The sequence below is a fragment of the Mustela nigripes genome, chromosome 13, assembly GCF_022355385.1.
Source record: "Mustela nigripes isolate SB6536 chromosome 13, MUSNIG.SB6536, whole genome shotgun sequence".
In the NCBI taxonomy this organism is placed as follows: Eukaryota; Metazoa; Chordata; class Mammalia; order Carnivora; family Mustelidae; genus Mustela; species Mustela nigripes.
This window is the reverse complement of record NC_081569.1, coordinates 8778293-8797937: the sequence shown is the minus strand read 5'-3', so window position 1 is coordinate 8797937 and position 19645 is coordinate 8778293. Positions and strand designations below refer to the sequence as shown.

Genomic DNA, 19645 nt, shown 5'->3' with positions numbered 1-19645 from the left:
GTAGGTTAAGAGCGCTCGGTCTCTAGGTTAAGACCGTAGGTTAAGAGCGCTCGGTCTCTAGGTTAAGACCGTAGGTTAAGAGCGCTCGGTCTCTAGGTTAAGACCGCTATTGACCCTTCAGTGTTCTCAGGGTTTTGTTGATAAATGGAATCATTTCCAAAGTCATCAGTAGCAAATTGGGTCTTTGCTGTGGCCTGGCAGCACAGGCCTATTGTGTACTCTGAGTTACTTGAATAATACAGTGCTGCGGCGATCATTTGTCAATGACGCTTCCCCTACCGTCTTCCTTGCTGTTTGATGACTGGCTGTCTGATGCAGAGTGCCGTCGCCTCCTGTATCTAATGTGCAGGGACAGGCGGCACGCCTGTGGGTGACTCAGGCCGTTTGGAACGGAGTGCTCAGGATGGTCTCCTTCTCCCCCACCGCGCTGCAGATGATGGTGGGTTGGGGAGGAGAGAAACCTAAACAAATCGACAAATCCAGCTGGGAAAGCAGCACAGGACAAATTGGTGAGGGCCTGGAAACTATTCATCAAAGTCTTCGGGCCAAAAGCAGAGGATGAGAAGTCAGTGGGTGAGCGTGAGTTGTAGAGAAATGGGGCACATGGGAATCAGGGCTTGGTTCTGGGGTGTTGCAAAAGAGCAAGGGAACTGGTGCTCCAGCAAACTGATTTTCCTTCGTGAACCCAGAAGCATTTGCTGCAAGAAATGTGGGCATGAAGCCAGGAATATTTGTTTCTGGTCATAGATCTGACCCAGGCTGTTAACTGATGGCCTTTTCATTTGAAAATTCTTAGTTAATAATTGGGCTCAGCTGTTTAGAAAGAATGATTAAAAGGAACTTTTGTAAGGGTCTTGAGAATGGAAAGTTGGGTGCTTTTCTTTGAAAACTCAACGTCAACATAAGAAAAGAGAAACTTAAAAGAAGTACAGACCAGATGTTGGCTATGTTTTTTTTTCTTTTAATATATATTTTTTATTCTTCGCAAACACAGCTGTTAGACTTGGACAAGCTCTGAAGCAGAGGAGGGTAACCAGAGTGGCCTCAAGCGCTCCTCTGCTTTGCTTCCTCTTTCCTTCCTTTTTAGTTTTTTGTTTCTTGCAGGTACTTCCTTGGCCGTGATCCATGTGAGAGGCTACAGGCTAAGTTCCTGGGGATGGTAATACGATACAAAAGCAAACAAGACATAGATTTTTATTTTCAAGGGGTTTGCAGTCTAGTGAACTTAGAGATTATCCCTACCAGAGTTCAAGTCACCATCTTTGAAAGGGTGGTGAGCTCAAGTGTCAGGCTGGGGAAAGTCAATCATATTGGAAGGGTCCAATCTGACGAAGAAGGACCAGAAAGCATGATCTGGATTATTTGGGTCCCAGAATCCTAAATGAGGAACCCTGTTTGGGTTGCTGTGAGAACACGGAGGCAGGCCCATCGCTGAATAAGTATAAGTGGCCTTTATAAGAAATACAGAAGAAGGGTAGAACCCACCTGAGTGCCTGGATACTCAGGGACAGAGATACAAAGCTTTGGGGGACCAGAGATGGTTTCTGTTACCACTATTCTACTTCGCTGTTATACTGAGAAACCAACCATGGAAGGATGTGGCTGTGTTCCAATAAAACTTTATTTACAAAAAACCAACAGTTGCTTATAGTTAGTTACCTCCTGCTCTCAAGATCAGTAGGTCTCCCAACCCCATGTAGAATGCATTAGGCAGCAATTCATGGGCTACATGACACTCCTTACTCCAGACATGCCAGCCTTACTTGCTAGTGGTGCCAGATTGGGTTTCCATTGGTACCACTTCCCACAACTTCCCACAACCCAGTGCCCCTCTCAATATATCCATGGCATTTATCACCATTGGAAGTGATAAATTTGTTTGCTGTCTTCCTTCTCTCCCCAGAAGGCAGATTCCACAGAACATCGACCATTGTCTATTCCATTACCACTAACTCTTCAGTACTCAGAATGGTACCTGCTCATAGTAGGTGCTCATTAAACGTTTTTGAGAAGACTGAGGGACCTAAGTGGCAAGGGGGATAGAAGAATAGGTGCAGTGGTTGTCATTCTGTGGATGCTGGTGGTGGCAAGACACAGAATTCTTTCTTATCGCACTTTACTAATTTTTATATAAATTGGTTATTTATGGTGAGGACTGATAAATCCTATGATGGATGCTGAGAAAATTTGTATACATTCTTTCTTTTCTTTTCTTTTTTAAGGATTTTATTTATTTATTTGACAGATCAAAAGTAGGCAGATAGGCAGGCAGAGAGAGAGAGGAGGAGGCAGGCTCCCTGCTGAGCAGAGAGCCCCATGTGGGGCTTGATCCCAGGACCCTGAGATCATGACCTGAGCCAAAAGCAGATGCTTAACCCACTGAGCCACCCAGGCACCCCTACATTCTTTCTTTTCATTAAGAAGTATACAACCTGACGTCTTGAATTCTCCTTAGCATAGGCTGGCACTATAATTTGGAATCAAGGAAACCATGTCCCAAGATTCTGAAAATTTGCACATGTACTAGCTTGACTTGATGCTTCTCAGGGTGGCTGTCTTGAGTGTAATATATATATAGATATAGATAAAAGATACAGATATAGATAGGTATACAGATATAGATAGATAGATATACAGATATAGATATATATTTCTATATTCCACTATAGGATGATGACTTGGAAACAGATGTGAACAAGCTGAGTTCCAAGCCTGGTCTTGACCGGCCTGAAGAGGAGCTCAGGCAGTATGAGGCCATGTGCCTGGAGCTCTCCTGCAGCTTCGAGGTAGGACATATGCCGTAGTTCTGCTCCCTGGTGATGCATGGTGGGTTCTTTGCAGAATGTGAGAGGCCAAGCAGGAGGTCTCCAGATGGAGAGCATTGCTTATCATTAGCAATCTGCTTCTGGGGTCTTTCTGAGAGTGAAGCAGAAGGCTAAGCAAAATGTGAAAAAGGGGGCCGAGCTGGATGCAGGCAAGGCACCTGGCGCCGAGATGGGCATAGGATGACCGTACACATCACCGCCTATTGTCCGGAGGACAAAGTGCCTTGTCCTCACGTCCTGAAAGTGCACTGAAAATTCTCGATGATTTCTTGTTCCCCTGCACGATGGGAAAGTTGTCCTAGATGGCTTTCTGAAGGTGTCCAGTCCGATTCCAGGGTTTTTTGAGTAGAAACAAATTGAGAACCTTCCACCTGGTGAGGTAGTGGCTAATTGCTGCTCTCACTATGGTTGCTGTTGTCAAGATTTTAGACCTGCCTTTAGATCTCTGTTATTTTCTTACGGCTCTTAGTATATCGTGAATTTGCCCACCTCTAAGCATACCAGCTAAATCCCATGGAGAAGGGGGGCAGCATATTCTGTTTTACTCCAGAAAACCGAAGGGGATCAGTTGGTAAAAATTTCAGCAAAGGAAATTTCAGTTCAGTGTAAGGAATACTTTTTTTTTCCCCCCAAAACAATCAGAATGGTCCTCAAGTAAAAGGTGTTGCCTTGGGGTGTAGTGAAAATAATGTAAATAAGTTTGTTCAACCAGGCTGTAAGTTTTTGGGATGTTTCAGAGTGCATTTGTATGCTCTGTAGAATTACACTAGACCCACCCAATTCCCCTTCCAAACATGAGTTTCTATGATTCTCCCATTTCTTTGATTCTTGAAGCTAGTCTTTTCTTGTCTGACCTTGGAAAAAGCTTCTTAATTCACAGGGTTTAAGCTTAACTCTGTGCCCGGAGAGTGAGAATAGGGGTCACATTGTATTTTCTATCAGGAAGGAAACACTGACATATTCTTTTTCAATTTAAACCTGAAGGAACTTGAGTCTAAACCTGGAGATAATTTGAACTTTGAAGAGCCTCAGGATGCCGAGCACTACCACATTCCGCCTGTGACTTCCCCAAAGCAGCATTATTTGACTAAGGACCAAAGCTCCTGGGGGCAAGAAAGAGAAGACATGGTCCAGACTTCTCTTCTGAGCATGGTGAAGATGGGAAGGTCCACCATGCATCCAGCCTCCAAAAGAGGCCCTGGGATGAATGCATACCAAAATATGCAGTCAAATGGTCTTGGGAAAGATTCTTCTGGAAGAGAAGCCTCTGACAGTCAAGCTTCCCTCAAACAGGATGCTTGGGACATAGACGTGATTTCCTGCCCAATGATGAGTGCCTCCCTCTCCAATTCGGCTAGGCCTACAGAAACTGCTGAAGTAATAGATAAGCTTCTGCAGACACATCCCAAGCATATCCCCTTCCATGACCCCCATCTCTATATGGCCAAAGCCAGAAGAACCAGATCTGTGGCTGACTTCAAGAGGATGGCATTTCCCGACCTCTGGGGTCACCATCCACCTCCCTCTGCTCAGTCCATGCTGGAACGCAAATGTGGAGTCCAAAGGTGACATTGGTGCTGATTTGGAAGCTTTATTTTTCTCTTTAATATTTTAATTAGTAGAATGGTTTGTGTAGAGAGTTCTGCTGTCTTTGGAAAAGTGAGAATCAGTCAGGAGCATGTTCAAAGCCTTTGGGAAGCTTTTCCAAACGCAGAAGCTTGCCTTCCTCCCTGGACATGTCAGAACCACGTGTGGGATAGTGGCAGGCAGGTGTTGACAGAAAAAGAATCCCTTTGATGATTCTAATGCAACCCTGTATCCCAGAATGCTCTGTGGATCATAACAGGGAAAGACAACCCAGTTTGTCCAAATACTGGGATCATTCCTCAAAGGAAGGTTCTCAGAAAAAACAAAAACAAAAACAAAAAAAACCCAGTGTGGATTATTTGGGATCTCTCTCTCTCTTTTTTAAATTCCCTGTAAATTGGTATTGGATCTCTTGTGGAGGAAAGTTGGTGGCGTACCCCTATCTCAGAGTCTCAACCTTACAAACCCTGGCTTGGCTGGGAGAGTAGTTCTGCTATAGCACTGAGGACTGGAAGGAAAATATGCATTCTCTAGGACAGAAACTTTAGTGGGAGGTTACTCCCAGAATGATGGAAAGGGAGCTTTGCCTTTGGATCAACATTGCGAGATTAAAATGTAAATGGCTAAAGCCAAGGAAAAATGATTTTCCCTGGAAAACAAACAGACAGACATTGACTATGCATATGCTAAGTCAGTGGGGCCAAGTGTGCACCAGAAAGTTTCAGGAACTTATTTCATCAGCAAGTAACTGCTCGGACTTAGGCTCCTGCTGACATTTCTGACCTTACCCTTTGCCAGGCTCAAGTTCCTGAGAGCCACAGCATAGGGGCTGGCCCAGCAACACCTCCCCCCTTGAGAGAACATCTTCCCCTTGAGCCCAGACCTCATGTCTACATCCTCTCTCCTCTCACTGAACCCAAAAAGCATGGATTAGAGATTCAGGCCCATGATCCCTTGGGCTTCCTTCTGTCCTCTTACTTAAACTTCCTGACACGGGTATTTTTCAGATAGAAGATTGACCTTAATTTTCTGGGAATGACAGAACCCAAGGACTATAAATGACCCAAGAGTTCAGAGGCTTCCTGAAGCCTCCCAGGCCTTGAGGGTGCTAACAATCAACAATCCTAAAGTTTCCCTCAAAAATTGTCTCTGTGCAAAGGACCCTGTTACTCTCACAGCCAAGACCTTTGGAGCCTATTAGTGCAAATGCTCTTGAAAAAAATTCCCCCTCAAGTCACGAATCTTCCAGCTAAAACTCTGGAATCAGTCCGTTCTCCATTCCTGCTGTAGTTTCAGTTTTTGATAAAGGAGGAAAGGAGGGCGAGGCAGTGCTTTCCCCCCGGGTTGGGGCATTATTAATTTTTTTGTTCATAAATCTCTGATGACTCTCAAGGCCCTTCCCAGAGGGCCGTAGGATGGACAGGGTAAGGAGTGAGAGCCAACCCTTCAAATGTTTCCAATTTTCCTTTCCAGGATCAAGATATTTGAGGATGTCCGGAGGCTCATCGAGCCAAGTGATGTTATAAATAAAGTCGTCTTCAGCTTAGATGAGCCTTGGTAGGTGGTCTTGAGCGTTGGTGGAATCTGGAAGATGTGTGTTTGGGGGGGAGTATAGAATCTCCTCTTAACGACACGAGAACAAGCATGTTTGATGTTAGCAATCCATCCCTTCTCCCCGAAACACGGTCAGAATTCATGTTGGAGAAGCTGTGAGAAAAAGCTTATCTCTCAGAAATGTCAGGCTATGCCCAAGAATAGCAGTAACGTATGTGTTCACATGTTTCCTATTTCATTACAGGCCTTTGCAAGACACCGCTTCCGACTGCTTGCGGTTCTCCTCCAAGTTCGAGTCAGGAAATCTGCGCAAAGCCATCCGAGTGCGCGAGTGAGTACGGAAGCTCACAGAGGTAGCTCCTGGCAGCTTGAGGGAGCGGGTAGTGCCTCCCTCCTCCCTGTTCTCTGTACAGCGGTCTCGCATGGGTCCTTTGAAAACAGTCCTGGCGGGAGTGTTTATACCCGGGAGACTGGCAAACAGGGCACAGAAAGGTTTTCCGCGCAGTCCGTTGCTGAACGTCTGCGGGATGACCACTAGGGGGCTCACTGGCTGATGTCGCTGCCGGGAGGCGACTAGAGGTGAAGGTTATGAAGACATCTGTGTTCCAGATAACGGCTCCATCCGTGGGTGTGGGCGTCCTTTGACTGGGATGGTGGTACCTACGTTGATGCCGCGGCTTGTTCTATTCACACAGCAGGGTACGTGGGGTCCCCTGGCCCTGTATGTCTTCACGTCCGTTGCTCCCATAGCTGTGGACGTAGGTGGCAGGAACGTTGGGCTCCCCGTGGAGAGGAGTGTTAATCATCGTTCAAGGGCATGTGTAGTGCCATGCCTCTTTGCCACGATCTCTCAATCAGCTCCTATCACTAGACCAGTGTTTCACAGGCGAGGGGAGTCTAGGGCTGTACAAACTACACAGGGAGAGAGGACACAAAGCAAAAGCTTCCGGCGCAGAAGAGATGACTGTGGTATCGTTCTTCCCTTGATACCGAGTGAGCTCTGTTGTATGCCAGAAGTCAGGATTTGTCTCCATCTTCTATGGGTGAACTCCTGGAGACAGCAGTCCGGGACAGTGAATGTCATGGGGGGTCACAGACTCTGGAATCAGAATGCCGGGGCCACCTCACCCCTGTCCACCAGGAGACTTCGAGCAATTCCCTGACTTTACTCCCTGCCTTTTCTTCCTCACCCAGAAAATGGGGACAGTGATGGCACCCACATCATAGGGATTTTTTTTTTTTAATGTGAGTTAGCTAAAAATACGTCACGCTCTCCGAATAGTGCCCGGCACTCAGTCAGCATGAGCTTGTCCTCGGCTGTATATTGGCCGTACACAGCACAGAAATTCAGCTAGATCAGCCTGTTTTGTAGCTATCTGAGGAGTCATCTTCGAAATTCTTCTTTTTTGGGGGAGGGCAGGTGAGCAGGGATCCTTTTCTGTTAGTTACTATTTCAGGGAAACCCAATGTATTAAACAAATACAGGTTGAGCTATGCGGGCTGAAGAGAGAAAGGCAGTTCTGTTAACATCCTTCTCAGCCGCCTTCTCTTTCTCTTGCCAGCTCAGCTTCTACGTCTTGTGGTAGTGCCTGCTTACATTACTCTGTTTCTCTCTATATCATGCTTAAGGGATCCAGGAGAGAACACCTAGGCCAGAGTCTCCTGGGTTTAGGGGACAGTGGTCAGTCCATGATGTGTCTGCCCTGCTGGCCTTGCTCTGGTCTCTCTTCAGATATCTGCCTTTGCCAGAGTGTAGAACCGTAAACCAGTTAGTTATGGTCTGGGTGATGGAGTCAGAGGATGGAAAACAAACCTACGTATAGGCAAGTTTTGATGATTAGTTTTTGGAGCGGATGGTGGGTGTAGCAGACCATTGGAGGGCTGTAGTCTTTGTGGATTTGTTCGTATGAGTGTTGCTTCCTGGATTTTGCTTCATTTGTCGTATGTTGGGCTCGATGGTTCTAGGGAGATGCTTAGAGTGATGGTGTGAGCAGTGGGTCTCCATCGGGGAGCTCTGTTCTGCTCTGATATGCCTTCTGCAAAGCTCCCCCCTTCCAGAAATCTCACTGTACCACTTCTCAGGGGTCCAGAGTGGCAGAGTGTGAGTGGATTGGGACAAATACATTACCCTTTCTAGAGGAGCAGCTCAGAGAACACGGCACGGGGATGGAGCAAGCAATCATATTTTTGAACGAAGTCAAAACTTCATTGTTAATTTTGTTGCTACAGCTCAAAAATTGATTACCTTTGCAGATAGTAACTGAGAGGGGACATGCAGGAGTCTCCTGGGGCACTAGAACTGTTCTATATCTTGATCTGGGTAATTGACAAACAGGAGTGTCCAGAAGAATTTATTGAAAGTCATTGAGTTGTGCACTTAAATTTTGTGCACTTTTTTGCATGTAAGTTAAATCAATTAAAAAGGGACACAATGCACACAAAACTCCTGCGCTGCTAGCCTAATTCATGTTTGCTGCTTTGCTGGGGGCTTACCTGTATGATACCACTTAATCTTTTCAAACAGCGCTGCAGGTTTAGGCACTATTTCCATTTTCCATATGAGGAGACCCAGCCTCAAAAGTAAGGTGCAGCATCAAATAGGAATGACCTACACAACCAGATATGATTGAATTTTCTCTGGGATAGAGCACAGTTGCATTTTTCCTGCAAGAGAGTTTCATTATTAATTTATTAAATCACAGTTTAATAAAAAGATATGCTGTGATTGTGTAACTGATTCTCCTAATACCAAGAACCTGCTCCCCTCTCCTCATATCTCTACAGCCCCCAGTTTTGTGAGATGAGCACAATCACTGTAACTTACCAACCCGCTGAGATCCTGGGTCTTAGATCTGTCCTCTGGAAACTGATGTGTGTGACTTCTCAGTGTCTGATGTTTCCTTAAAGACTTGTAGCCCTCCAACCTTGCTTCTGTCTTTGCAGGTGGGAGTACGACTTGCTGATCAACACTGATGTGAACAGCAGCCAGCATCAGCAGTGGTTCTACTTCCAGGTGAGCGGCATGAGGGCAGCCGTCCCTTACCGCTTCAACGTCATCAACTGTGAGAAGCCCAACAGCCAGTTTAATTACGGTATGAGATCTTGGGCTAACGCCCTAAATCTTCTAGACCTTCCAGAAGGTCTAGAAGCTAGACTTTCTGGCTTACACCAGGAATGGCACCCCTCTTTGATTGATTGGCTTACTACTGGAAGCCCTTTTTGGGTTCCCAAAGAGTTTGATGTTGGGCAGAATGTTTCTTGTCACTATGTGTGGCAAGATGGTGTCCAACCTGTGGCAGACTGCCACCAGGGAAGGCAAGCCGGAAGTCCTCACTCTGTGATGGAATGTGAACACCATGCCTGCCATTCCACTGCTTCCTGACTGCCTTGCCCCCACCTTGAACTTTTGGAGGTCCATGAGAACCTCTCATTTATTCCTTCTCTTCATCCCCTAAATCCCACAGCAGTAAATATATTGGCCTGTTTGTCCGAGAAAGGAAAACAGCAGAAGCCAGTCGGATGACACTGATTTGCACTCTCAGAAAATAAGGGGGAAGTTCAAATTCTCCTGGATACTTTACGGCCAATTTTGCGGGAGAAATTCCAGGGACAAAGTGACTGGCAGCCCACATTTACTTTGAATGTTTCCAGGAATGGGAAATTCTGCATTGCGTACGATTCAGCAAATTACTGCTGGATCGTGTACTAATTCATTGAGTGGCTTTGAGTAAGGAACGAATATTCCGGTATCTCTAGGTCTCTATTTTGTAGCGACTAAATAGATTCTTCCTGGTGTAGAAAGAGAAAGTATGAACCCTGAGTCTTGTATTTGCTCCATGTGGCTGCTGTAACAAATTGTCACAAACTTGGTGACTTAAATCAAGACAGATTTACTCTCTTACAATTCTAGTGTCTACAAGTCTAAAATCAGTTTCACTGGGCTACAGTGAAGGTACCAGAAAGGCCATGCCCACTGGAGCATCTGTTGGGTTTTCTCTTTGTTTGGTATTTTTTCCCCAGTGTTTAGAGTTAATGCTCCCCTTGGATCCCTTGGCTTGTGGCCCCTTCCTCTATCTTCAAAGCCAGCCGTGAAGCATCTCCCAGTCTCCTTCTGCCCCAGTCACATCGCTTCTCCTGTGCAGTCAAACTTCCCTCTGCCGCCCTCCCAAAAGGACATAAGGGATTGCATTTAGGGCCCACCAGGATAATCTCTCCATCTCAGAATCCTTAATTTAATTACATCTATGAAATCCCTTCTGCCGTATAAGGCACCAGTCACAGGTTCTAGGGGTTAGGACCCGGATATCTCGGAGGGCCGTGATTCAGCCCATCACAGCTCTCTTTCCATTTTCTCTTTCCTCAGAGATTAATACTTCATTTTATTCTGTTTTATTTATTTATTTATTTATTTAAATGTGGGGTGTAGGGGCAGAGAGAGAGGGAGAGGGAAAGAGACAATCTTAAGCAGGCTCCACGCTGGGCTTGGAGCCTGACACTTGATCTCATGACCCTGAGATTATGACCTGAGCTGAAATCAAGAGTCTGGGTGCTTAGCTGCCCGAGCCTCCCAGGTGCCCCTCCCTGGTGATTAATCCTGCCTTTGTTCTGTGCAGGGATGCAGCCGACTGTGTATTCTGTGAAGGAGGCTCTTCTGGGCAGACCCACCTGGATACGGATGGGCTATGAAATCTGTTATTACAAGTAAGTTAGAGCATTGCTAGCTTCCTTTGGTCCGCTCTTTCATTCTTTCTCAATTTCCTGCTCTTCTCTGTTGGCCGGAGAAACCTCAGCCCTCTTCCCATGTCCCAGTGGTGTGTGCCCTGCCCTTCAGAAGCACAAGTACGTTACATGGCGCCCACTGTGGAGCCCAAGAAGAGAAGTCACCTGTCCTCACTCCGACACACCGAAACCCTTATGGCCTGTTGTTGGATGTCAGGACTTGTATGGACGCAGCCTGTGACTATTTGGTCAAGCCTTCATTCTTGACTTCTTTCGGTGCAGTCCAGTGAACAAAAAATTCTGAGACGTTCTGGCCTACCCTTCTTCATCCAGTACTTCAGTTTTCCAAAGTAGGTGAGAGTGGACTTGTGACAGATGCACGTAAGTGACTGTTCCTCCATAGCGAGGTGATTTTTTAGGAAAAAAAAAAACAAAAGAGGGAGCATTTATGGAGTTCATCTTCATCCCTTGATCAGTAGCCAGTTTCATCAATTTATTCTGTAAAGTTGTGAGTGAAATCTAAATTATCCATATCTTTTGATGAAAGAAGTGGATTCCCAACCCATGAATCGCCATTTGTGCATTTTCTCTTGGTGGAAAATAAAATACAAATTCATACGGAAAAAAAGGGACAGGAACTGTTAGGACAGGCAGGAAATATGTAATTAATTATTAGCACGTTGCTGGTTTCTTATAAACACTGGTAGGCTAGCACTTGTTTTATTGGATAAAGCAAGTTGTATCTCTTTCTGATATTACAAGAGGGCTGTGAGAAAAGTATTATCAGACATTCTAAAGTTTAGGATTGTTATTAATATAAAAAAGAAAGGGTATATGTATTCCATGCCTTTTGGCTGTCGAGACTGAGGACAGGAACACTGATAGAGCAACACAATTCCTGACCTTTCCTATCCGTCAGACACAAAGGCAAAAATCACCATAGAGATAAGTACTGTCTACAAAACACAGAGCTGGGCTTTCTTACAGTTTGTAATAAAAGAGTTGGCAGTCTTCAGTCCTTGATGTATTAGGATATGGACCTGGGCGGTATTTTCATTATATTCTTCAGAACGATAGCAAAATATTATGATTTTGTTGGTTTTCCATTCACCTATATATGGCAATTTCTCTCCACCTTCCATATCTAGAAACTGTCAGGATCTTTTCATGTTCCAAAGAGATTTAGGTTAAAACCCATCCAAAGTGGTAGAAGCCAACAATTGCAGGGAAAAACAGCGAAAGTCTGAATTTTGAATCTTGGGGTGTCCTGTGAAAATAGTAACCCTGAATAAACATGAAGGACCAAGCTGGCTTCCAGCTTGGATCTGGAGCTTAGTAAGAGATGGGACAAGCATGACATTCAGTATTTTCTCCCAGGGGAGTAGAACTCTCCCTGGAGGCTGTTCCTCTGGGACGTGGGGAGTAAGGTGCAGGCTTGAGGGGACTAAGCCTCTGCCAAAAAGAGAAGGAGGAAAGAAGCCCCACTTCCAAAAGCACAGCCTTGGCCTCAGGAAAGCCAAAGTTAATGTTAATAGCTGTTAGATTCATTAGCAAGACAATTGTTATGTGATTAAAGAGCAGCAGAGGGGTAACATGAAAACCATGAATGTGTAATGTAATTCATTTTTCATATTGCAGTCATGAATACAACAGAGATGAATGGATAAGATTGCTACATTGTAACGTAGTTTGTTTTACAATAATTCACCACATGATGTTAACATATTTCTAATAACGTGATTTAACAACAGGGTAGATGTGTGTATCTCTATTCAACCACAGCTCCCTACTGTCGAATGCCTTAGATTGGAGAACATATTTCTCCCTTTTTACCCATCACAGACTTTGAGCTGATTTGCTCTAGAAGATCTGTTTGCTTTACCCCTGCCTTTGTTCTCTCCAGTGTATTAATTTGAGAGAAATTTATATTTTTATTTCTCTGTCTCCAGCACATCATCAGAAGCTTGGAAGTTCTATTTCTTTCTTTCTTTCTTTCTTTTTTTTTTTATTTTTAGATTTTATTTATTTACTTGAGAGAGAGACAGTGAGAGAGAGCATGAGCGAGGAGAAGGTCAGAGGGAGAAGCAGACTCTCCATGGAGCTGGGAGCCTGATGCGGGACTCGATCCCGGGATTCCAGGATCATGACCTGAGCCGAAGGCAGTCGTCCAACCAACTGAGCCACCCAGGCGTCCCGGAAGTTCTATTTCTATTGTGCTGTTAAGTTCCCAGATTTAGTGCCACGTTCTAAAGGGGGCGCCAGGGTGCTCATTGTGCCTGAGTACATCTAGGGAACCACAAATGAGAAAAGGACAGAGGAATGGGATATTCATTTCCTTCAGAAAGAGACAGCAGTGGTGATTAGTTAAGGATGTGGGCTGACAGCTTTGTGGTTCTCATCGTCATCAGTTAGAAAGTGGTCTCCTGCCTGTTTTGATAAGATCGAGTCATGCGTGTCCTTCTAATACAGATTTGCTTATAAGTAACTTTAATCAGTTACATATGCATTATTACACTAATATGTGCATCAGAAGACATGCAAAGAGTTAAAATTATAAGTGCTCACAAAAAGATGGAACAATGAAGAAGTAGCAGTGTCTACCCAGTTGTTACATGCCTATTCTATTGATAGCCAGGGCATACTGTACCCTTGGGGTTCCCATGAAAAATACAGTTGTCAGTAGCCTTTTGCGTAGTTTTGAAAGATCTCATTAGCCAGATCGACTTTGCCAGAATCTTTACGAACTAGTGGGAAGAGTAGAAAAGAGGCCATGTCCATTCTTCCATTTTTGAGGGGTCCTTAGTGCTTGACATTTAATGTTACCATCAATCTGGCCTCTAACCAGAATAAACAACAACAAAACAACTAACGGTCTATATTGTGAGGTTTAGTTTAATTTAGGAAAATAGTCAGTCTGTCAGTCCACTAAAGTAGGCTTCTGCAGACCACCTTGCCAGAAGTTAAAAGCAAAAGATTGAGGCAGGTGCGAAGCTCTTCCCATCCAGCAATCGATACTCAGCTTCCTGACGCATGAAAACCAGAAACGTATAATGTAATGTGTTGTTCGTATTCCGGCTCTGGAACCCAGCAGAGAAGAACAGATAAGATCGCTCTTACTCTAGTTTGCTATATAATTAGGCATCACATCAGATTGACTTGGACAGCATAAAGACAGCAGTGTCAACCCCCCCATTAAACCTAGAGGCAGCTGAATTTCCTCCTTAGTGCCCAGATCATACTCGGTTTGAGGAAAAATTCTAATATTTTCTCCTGTGCACAGTTGACCCTCTTGCCCGTCCCCCGGAATCCCCTCTCCCTCTCAGTCCCCTCCCCCTCCCCCACCCACCTTGCAGATGGGTAGGCCAGAAAGTAAAAGGGATCCTCCGGAGGGAAGGACCTAAACGAGCAGACTCCTTTATCCGTGCCTCTCGTGAAAGTAAGCAAGGACACTTGCAGTTTCTGCTTTATTTACTTCCCCGCGCCTGCTTCTCCCTGCAACGTACACAGCCTCACACCTTTCCGAATCCTTTCCCAGCTCCGGTCTAAAGTAATCTGGTTGCCGAAGGGCAGAGGGAGGGAAGCCGCAGGCTCAGAGTGGCCATGTAATACACACCGGCTGATCTCTTCTGACATTTATCTCCGCTCGCGAGAGGAGATGGAACAGCTCACTCATGAAGATGAATGTCGGACACGAGGTGTGCCGTCATGCATCCTTCCGAGGGATCTCGGGGGGAGGTTTGGCGTGTGTGGAGTGTTAGTACCGCTGCCGACACGGGGAAGCCCGGTGGCCTGGCTGCTCTGCTTTATTAGACCCTGTTAAGTGAAATGATGCGCCCTCGTTAAACAGAGCTGGGTCGTTGTAAGATTATCTACTTCACTTTCTCTCTTGGTATTTGCTTATTTCATGCACCCGGAGAGGGGGGAAATGAGTTCCCAGCATATTTTTAAGTGCAAATGGAAATAGATTGAGTTCATAACTATGCATTTGTGTACTTTGCTTCTTGCTTCATTGAAGGCTTGATGATTATAAAAGTGTAGATTGGTCCTAAGACAAATGGTTCAGGGAGTGGAAAAGCAAAGGGGGAGCCTTTTAACGGGAAGAGCTGGCTCTATCCGACCCTGGGCCATCTTTGACCCAGCATGAACTATCTAGGGTCCGGCAACTCTGAGCAAACCCTTGATTTTCACCAGGCTCCTTCCTTCTCCATCTCAAAGAGCAGATCAAGGGGAGAAGGTTCTTGGAATCAGGCTTCCGCCACTTCTCATCATTGTATGACTGTGCGAAGATTACCCCAGCCCCAACGTCTGATTCCTTATCTGTAAAATGGAGACAATAATGGAATGAGGAAAAGCAGGTGGAAAGTTGAGCACAGTGTCTGGGGCACAGTAGGTGTTCAGTGAACGTCAGCAGTCATCGGTAGCTGGTAGAAACTTCTCAGTGGCACCAGGGACATAAAGAATCAGTGAAATGTTTCATTTTCATGAGTTCTCATCTGTTCTGAGTTATATTCCTTCTGTTACTTTAGACTTTAAGCTTATAAGCATCCCTGACTTGTGAAGGCCAGAACTTCACATTCTTACTGGCTCAACTGGGCCAAAAGACTTCTTTTTGTCTTACCCATTTCCAAGAGATATAATAAAAGAGATCTTGGTCTTGGAGCCCACTCGTGGGGTTGAAACCCCGCTTGTTATGCTTTCTGTGTGGAGTTGCTTGAGATGCTTCATGTCCATAACCCTTGATTTCCCCATCTGTGGAGTGCTCAGTAACGCTTATCCTTAAAAAGATACCAGTAGGATTAGAGGTTGGAATATTCTAGGTGTTCTAGTTACTATTCCTGGAGTCCATTTGTTCTACAGACTGTAACTGGACAGGTGCTAAGTCCAGCTCCCCTGTGGAGCATGAAAATACACAAGCAAAGAAGCAGAATAGCCATCATAAAGGGTTAGTCATGAGGGAGAGACAGAGTGTGGTAAGAAATGTGGAAAAGAGCAGGTATCTGGGAAAGCTTCCAGGAAGAGGAAACCCTCGGGTTGAGACTTGAAGGCAGAAGGAGTTGTCTGAATGAGGTAGAAGGAAAGGGTTGTCTGTGTAAAGAAAGAACATGGGACCCCCTGAAAATAGAAAGGATGAAAGTTAGCTTCCTTGCAAACATCCCTCAGGATGTTCACATCATAGTTGGGGAAACATAAGTCACTTGACCGTGCACAAACGGAATTGTTGCAAGAGAAGGGTTTCACTTTAGAGATTTATTGGACATTTCACTTTGAAGAAGGTGATCTTGGGGGACCATCCAGGTCCCCGAAGAGGAGAGTTTTTGCTACTGGTACAGTCATCTGGATTCTCCTGCTCCTTGTGCACGGCCACCAGGAGACTCCGGTGGGAAAACCTGACATTTGCTTTAGCCTCTGCTAGAGTTTCGATTCCAGACTAGGGTGGTCATGGAATCTCCTTCAGCAGAACCTCATCGTAAATGAAGGGATACCCATTTTTAAATCCCAGCATTCTGCAGTCATCGTGGGGAGGGCTGGCTTACCAGTGAGGAGCATGTATGTATGTATTTATTGATTTAAAAGATTTTGTTTACTTTTGCGAGAGAGAGAGAGCAAGCATGAGTGGGGCGGGGGGAGAAGCAGACTTTCCAGAGAGCAGGGAGCCTGATGTGGGACTCAGTTCTGGGACCCTGGGATCATACCGTGAGCCCAAGGCAGACGCTTAGGGGACTGAGCCACCCAGGCGCCCCAGTGAGGAGCTTCTAGTCTTGCCCACAAGATTCTTGCCCGCCAAGCTTTAGAGAGAGAGAGAGAGAGTGTTGGGGCTGTGATAAGGTGGATTTCATATGACAAAAATGGCTATTCGAATTTCTTATACTTCCTTTAAATCATGAGAACGTAGGTCCATAGAAGTTCAAAAATGAAGAATCCTTTTATTTTATTTCTCTTTCTGTTTCACAGTAGCTCTTCTCTCCCTGGAGTCCAGGTTTGCTTTGAATGGTGGAAAGAGCCTAGGGGTGGGGATTTCACATCCTTGCTTTCTCTTCCTTTCATGCTTACTCTGATGGCTCGTGGGGTGAGGCTGAGTTTGCCTACAGCCAATGTCCCTGTGGTGTGACTTCGGTGTATCTAAGGGTAGAGTGCGAAGTAGACCAGGAAGTAGAGCAGGAAGTAGACCAGGAAGCATGCCTCGTGTCAAAGGAGACCACCCCCAGGGAAATCTTCTATACCGGAGCAAGATGCAGGCTCTGTGTTCACTCTTCATGGGTGAAGAACTTGGGGATGGAGAGGCACTAGGTGTTCTGTTTTCACCTGTGTTTACCTGCATGAATATGCTATATGGGGCGTGCGCACACGTGTGTGCTCACATGCATGTGCTAATAGGTGATGTGCTCTTCCACATTTTGGTCGGTGGCCAACATCTTGATCATTTGACTGGCTCGTTTCCTATCCCGTGGGTTGGCAGCGTAGAGGGGCGTAATTGACCAGTTCCCGTCGTTCAGGTAGGTGTCCGCTGGGTGAGCATTTGCAGGGGACCCTTTTATGGGTGGAATCGGAGAGAAAAGGTAGAGCATATGTGCCGGGCACGCTTTCTGAGCTGCCATCTGCTTCTTGACATACTTTCTAATAACCAGAGCCTGAGCTTGGAAGGAAGTCCAGAACTTTGGGGAAATGTGGAGAAAGGAGACCCAATTAGGTATCAAGATCCAGATGGCACCATGATTGAAGTTGCTGGTGCTGGAGTCACAAAGGAAATGGGTCCTCTTCATGTGATCCAAACAGTGACTGGGAGGATCACTTGGGGCGTGCATTGTTAGGGGGTGTCCTTCTCTCCCAAAATGAGCAGGGCCCCAGGGTGCTGTGTTGGCAGAAGCTGAGGCAAGAGAAATGTGTCAGGCCATCGTCTGTGGGACCGCCACTCCTAGTTATATCAGTATTGAAAACCCACAAAACCGTAAGAAACAAGACAGTTTGTTTTCTGTCTCTTCCTTTATTGCTTGCCTGATTTTGTTTGTTTGTTTGTTTGGTTGGTTGGTTGGTTTTTGTTTTGGTTGGGGATTCATGGTGGCCCATAGGTAACAAAAAGGCAGGAAAAAGGGCAGAAAAAAAATTTTCTTTTTCATTTTGCAAGAACAGAAATTCATTACCTGCTATTTCTTCCCTCTCCCCACCCTTTCCCCCAATAAAACCCCAAAGCACTATGGACAAGTAAGCGAATACTGTGAATGTTCAAAGGTGGAATTAATCTTTGGGTGTCCGGGCGTATTTTGCATCATAAAGCAGTCTTGATGATAACATTTCTCAGGGAAGCCCGCACAGCTGCCTCTTCATCAACAGGCAAGGCGCGGGCATAACCGGCAGCGTGTGGGGAAAATATTGCTCGGAATGTACTTCTGGGTGCAATTTACTTTGATACTGTTCTGTGAAGTATCAAAATTGATTCTTCATCTTTGACAAAGGAAAATGCGTACTCTGAAGCTCTGAGACGCTGAACCACATTTAGGGTGACAAATGTATTCCTTTGGGAAGCAAGTATTGTACAGTGGAATGAACAAAGCCTTCCTAGACAGACAGATCTGGGTTCGAGTTCCATCCCAACCACGTTCGAGTCTTGCAACCTTTGACAAATTAATTTGCCTTAGCTTTTGTTTCTTCATGCCCACGATGTGTTGTTGCAGTGATAACATAAGGTGATGTGGGTTAAGTGTCGCATTGGAACTCAGTATTAGTAGTCATGATTGTTAACAAAACCACTTGGCCGGCAGAAGGGAAAGAAAGAGCTGAACTTGGGGCTGGGGTAAGGCAGGGGCTGGGGGAGCCCACATTTGGGTAATAAAGTATCTCTCTGCCATTGCGTCTTGAGATGCACAGAATTACTCACATACCTGTCTGTTTTCTTGCTCCGTGACTCTGTAGGCTTCGCTTTCAGACATAGCAGGGAAAGGCTCATGGTATGTGTGCCACACAAGATGTGTGCCACAAATCATCCTCTGTGTTAATGCAGAATGTTATTAGCATATTTGTAGTAATATGTGCTCTGTGTGTGTGTGTGTGTGTGTTAGATTAGACCTGGGGTGCCCCAGTGGCTCAGTCAGTTAAGTCTGACTCTTGATTTTGGTTTAGGTCTTGATCTCAGGGTTATGGGATTGAGTCCCGTGTCAGGCTCTCTGCTGACTGTGGAGCCTCTTTGAGATTCTCCCCTTCTCCCTCTGCCCCTCCACCCCCGCGTGAGTGTGCTCTCCCTCTCCCTAAAGAGAGAGAGACAGGTGGACCCGCCTACACGTTGCTGGTTTGGCTCATGACCTGTCAGTTTCCCTCTTTTCTAAATTTCACCCAAATAGACTTTCGAGTGAGGAACATTTGTCACTATGTATCAGGGCAGGTTTATGGCATCTGCCTTCTCCTTTGTCTTTTAGGAATCATTATCGCCAGCGCACAGCTGCCACGGGAGGAGCATCTGAGAAGTGTTTTTACACCCTCACCTTTGTGGTCACCTTCCCGCACAATGAGGATGCCTGCTACCTGGCCTACCACTATCCCTATACCTACACAGCCCTCCTGGTAATGTGCCCTCGGCAGCATCACCCCAGATGGGCTGAAGGGGCTCTTTGGGGTTTCCCTGAAAATATTCAGTTAGGAGGCCCTGGCATCCTGGTGGGGAACGATAGTTGCCTTCCTAAGGGAGCCAGGCTTTGCTGTCACTGATCTGGTGACTTTCCGTGGGGGCCAGCTTCTTCTGTGGGCCGAGCGGGAGGCTGGGGGTCATGACAGGGATGTTCTGAGGCCCCCAGGAACACCAAGGGCTCTGCATTGGCAGGTCAAGTATACAAGGAGGTGGGCCTGTGTTGTAGGGGCTCTGTCTTTAAGAAACCCTCAAGTTGAAACATGAAGTCATGAGATTGGAGTGAGATGATCTAGTTGAAATGGGGGTAAAAAAAAAAAAAAAGGAAAGAAAGAAATGGGGGTAA

The 19645-nt window shown here is 45.7% G+C and overlaps 1 protein-coding gene across 1 annotated transcript in view; it reads left to right on the top strand.

Moving 5' to 3' along the window:
- Nucleotides 1-19645, top strand: part of AGBL1 (AGBL carboxypeptidase 1) — a 661016-nt gene that overhangs the window by 87761 nt on the left and 553610 nt on the right. The window contains exons 8-14 of the mRNA XM_059418473.1: nt 2670-2786; nt 3810-4390; nt 5886-5969; nt 6211-6297; nt 8910-9058; nt 10580-10667; nt 19094-19238. Of these exons, the coding sequence (XP_059274456.1) occupies nt 2670-2786; nt 3810-4390; nt 5886-5969; nt 6211-6297; nt 8910-9058; nt 10580-10667; nt 19094-19238 (1251 nt within the window). The remainder of the gene's footprint in view (nt 1-2669; nt 2787-3809; nt 4391-5885; nt 5970-6210; nt 6298-8909; nt 9059-10579; nt 10668-19093; nt 19239-19645) is intronic.